This window comes from Penaeus monodon, chromosome 13 (assembly GCF_015228065.2).
Source record: "Penaeus monodon isolate SGIC_2016 chromosome 13, NSTDA_Pmon_1, whole genome shotgun sequence".
NCBI lineage: Eukaryota > Metazoa > Arthropoda > Malacostraca > Decapoda > Penaeidae > Penaeus > Penaeus monodon.
Genome location: NC_051398.1, coordinates 6,563,794 through 6,566,146, shown reverse-complemented (window position 1 = coordinate 6,566,146; position 2,353 = coordinate 6,563,794). Strand labels below are relative to the sequence as shown.

At 40.8% G+C, this 2,353-nt stretch overlaps 1 protein-coding gene across 1 annotated transcript in view; it reads right to left on the bottom strand.

Moving 5' to 3' along the window:
• Window positions 1–597: 597 nt before the first annotated feature.
• LOC119580073 (Krueppel-like factor 5) overlaps window positions 598–2,353 on the bottom strand; it is a 23,220-nt gene continuing 21,464 nt past the window's right edge. Inside the window, exon 4 of the mRNA XM_037927977.1 lies at window positions 598–1,252. Within this exon, the coding sequence (XP_037783905.1) occupies window positions 1,059–1,252 (194 nt within the window). The 3' untranslated portion in view covers window positions 598–1,058. The remainder of the gene's footprint in view (window positions 1,253–2,353) is intronic.

Here is a 2,353-nt window from a genome sequence, read left to right as displayed (position 1 = left end):
CATCTTACATTAGTCTTTGAGACAATGGCAGACGAAAAAGAAAACTGGAATTAAAAACACGAAATAGGGAAAATCATTATCACTAAATGGTATTAAAATAGTCGTTTGAAAAAGATTTATGGTAAGATATCGATAGAGATAATTAGGGGGACAAACAGAACTACAAAAAAACATAGAAAACGCCTATTTAAATTCTAAAATCAGGAACGTATATTAAAGATTTATTGAAATAAGGGGGAGAAGGGGGTATGGGGGGGTAGAACGTATGTGTAGGGGGGGAGGAGGGGGGAAGAGGTAAAAGAGTGAGAAGATAGATAGATAGAGAGAATAAAAAAAAAGAACATCAACTGAGTGTCCGAAAGTATATAACGTATACTTACATAAAACATAAAAAACGTAGGTACGGTACATAAGGGCGAAAAGGAGCCTAGCTACAAGGCAAAAACGGTACTTAAGGGGAAAAAAACGCTATGCGAGGAACAAAAACAAAACAAAAAAATTGGCTAAGGATACCAAGACTTAAATAAAAAAAAAAAAAATTAAAAATTGTCACTGACATATCAACTGCCAGATGACACGAACTTAATCATTAAGGGGGGGGGGGGGGGGGGTAAAATATATATGCCCAATTACAGGTAGAGGTATTCACTGTTATTGTAAAAAAAAAAATCTACATTTTCTTCTTATATATAATTTTTTTTTTCTCTGGGATGAAAAATTGGCTGCCGTTTATAATGTTAAATCAATAGCTTAGCTACGATTTCATTGAGAAAATATACGATTTTATATACGAATTATATTTGTATTTGTATTTTTTTTCTTTTTCTTGTCATACGGGTTAATTCGCAGTAATATATTTATATTCACCTTTCATTTCACTGCAGGATACGCAATATTATTTATAAAAAATAATAATGACGATGATGATATCAATAATGATAATAATAATAATAACAGTAATAATAATAACAAACATTTTTTTCACACAGGCGACGAAACCGACGAAGCCGAAGCCAAAGTCAAGCTCGGCGCACTCCAGCTCCGACTCCGGCTTCGACTCACTGCTTCTGCGACTTGGGCATGTGGCGCTTCATGTGGAGTGCGAGGTGGTCGGAGCGGGCGAAGGAGCGCTCGCACACCTTGCACTTGAAGGGCTTGGCTCCCGTGTGCTTCCGGTAGTGTCGAGTGAGCTCGTCCGATCTCGCGAACCGCCATTGACATTCTGGCCAGTGACACCGGTAAGGTTTTTCACCTGCGGGGGGAGAGGGAGAGGGAGAGTGAGTATAAAAAGATAATAAGATTTAAAAATTTGGATGTTTATTTGTTATGTTTATGTGTGGGGGGGGGGAGGGAGAGGGGTTATATAAGTATATAACAGAAGATAATCTTTTGTTTTGGTGTGACGTTTGCTTGCAGGAGAGGGAAAGTGAATTATATATACATACACACACACACACATATATATGTGTGTGTGTGTGTGTGTGTGTGTGTGTGTGTGTGTGTGTGTGTGTGTGTGTGTGTGTCTGTGCGTAATCTTTAAAACATGGTGTAATTTCGTTTTATTACCTGTAGTAGAGAGGGAGAGTGAGTATAAAATTTTGTTGTTGTTCTCGTTTTCTGTGAAGCAAAGTGTTTGGCAACTGTTTGGGGCATTATTATTGCTAATGAGAACCTGCTTTTGCATTCGTTGTTGTGTACGTGTTTATCTCCATCACACTCAAAACTTCCATTCGAAAAGCAGCCAGAAACATGCATTAAAAAAAAAAATCTCATACCACTAAAACAGACAAAGAAGCACCAACCCAGACACCGAGAACCAAAAAAGGACAAACGAGAGAGCGAGACGAGACGAGACGAGAGAGAGAGAAAGAAACAGAGAGAGAGAGAGAAGGGGGAAAAAACGAGTAGCCACAAGCCAAAGCCAAACGCCAGGACTATGAACTCTGTCCGGCCAAAAAATGCAGTAGCACTCTCGTTCTGCCTGCCTACGCTCATTAGCATACTGGCCCCGCACCCACGCTGGATGCGAATGAATGATCTGGACCAGCAACAGTGCCGGCAGCAAGGAAACAAAAAACAAAAAAAAAAAAAAAAAAAAAAAAAAAAACGAAAACAAGATTGGCGCCCAGGACAACGGCCGTATGCCATATAGATCGAGACAGGGAGGAGGGAGAGGAAGAAGGGAGGAGGAGGAGGTGAAGGAGAAGGAGAAGGAAGGAGGAGGAAGTGAAGGAGAAGGAGAGGAGGAGGAGGAGGAGGAGGAGGAGGAGGAGGAGGAGGAGGAGGAGGAGGAGGAGAAGGAGAAGGAGCAGAAACAGGAGGAGGAGCAGGAGGATGTAGAAGGAGGTTTGGC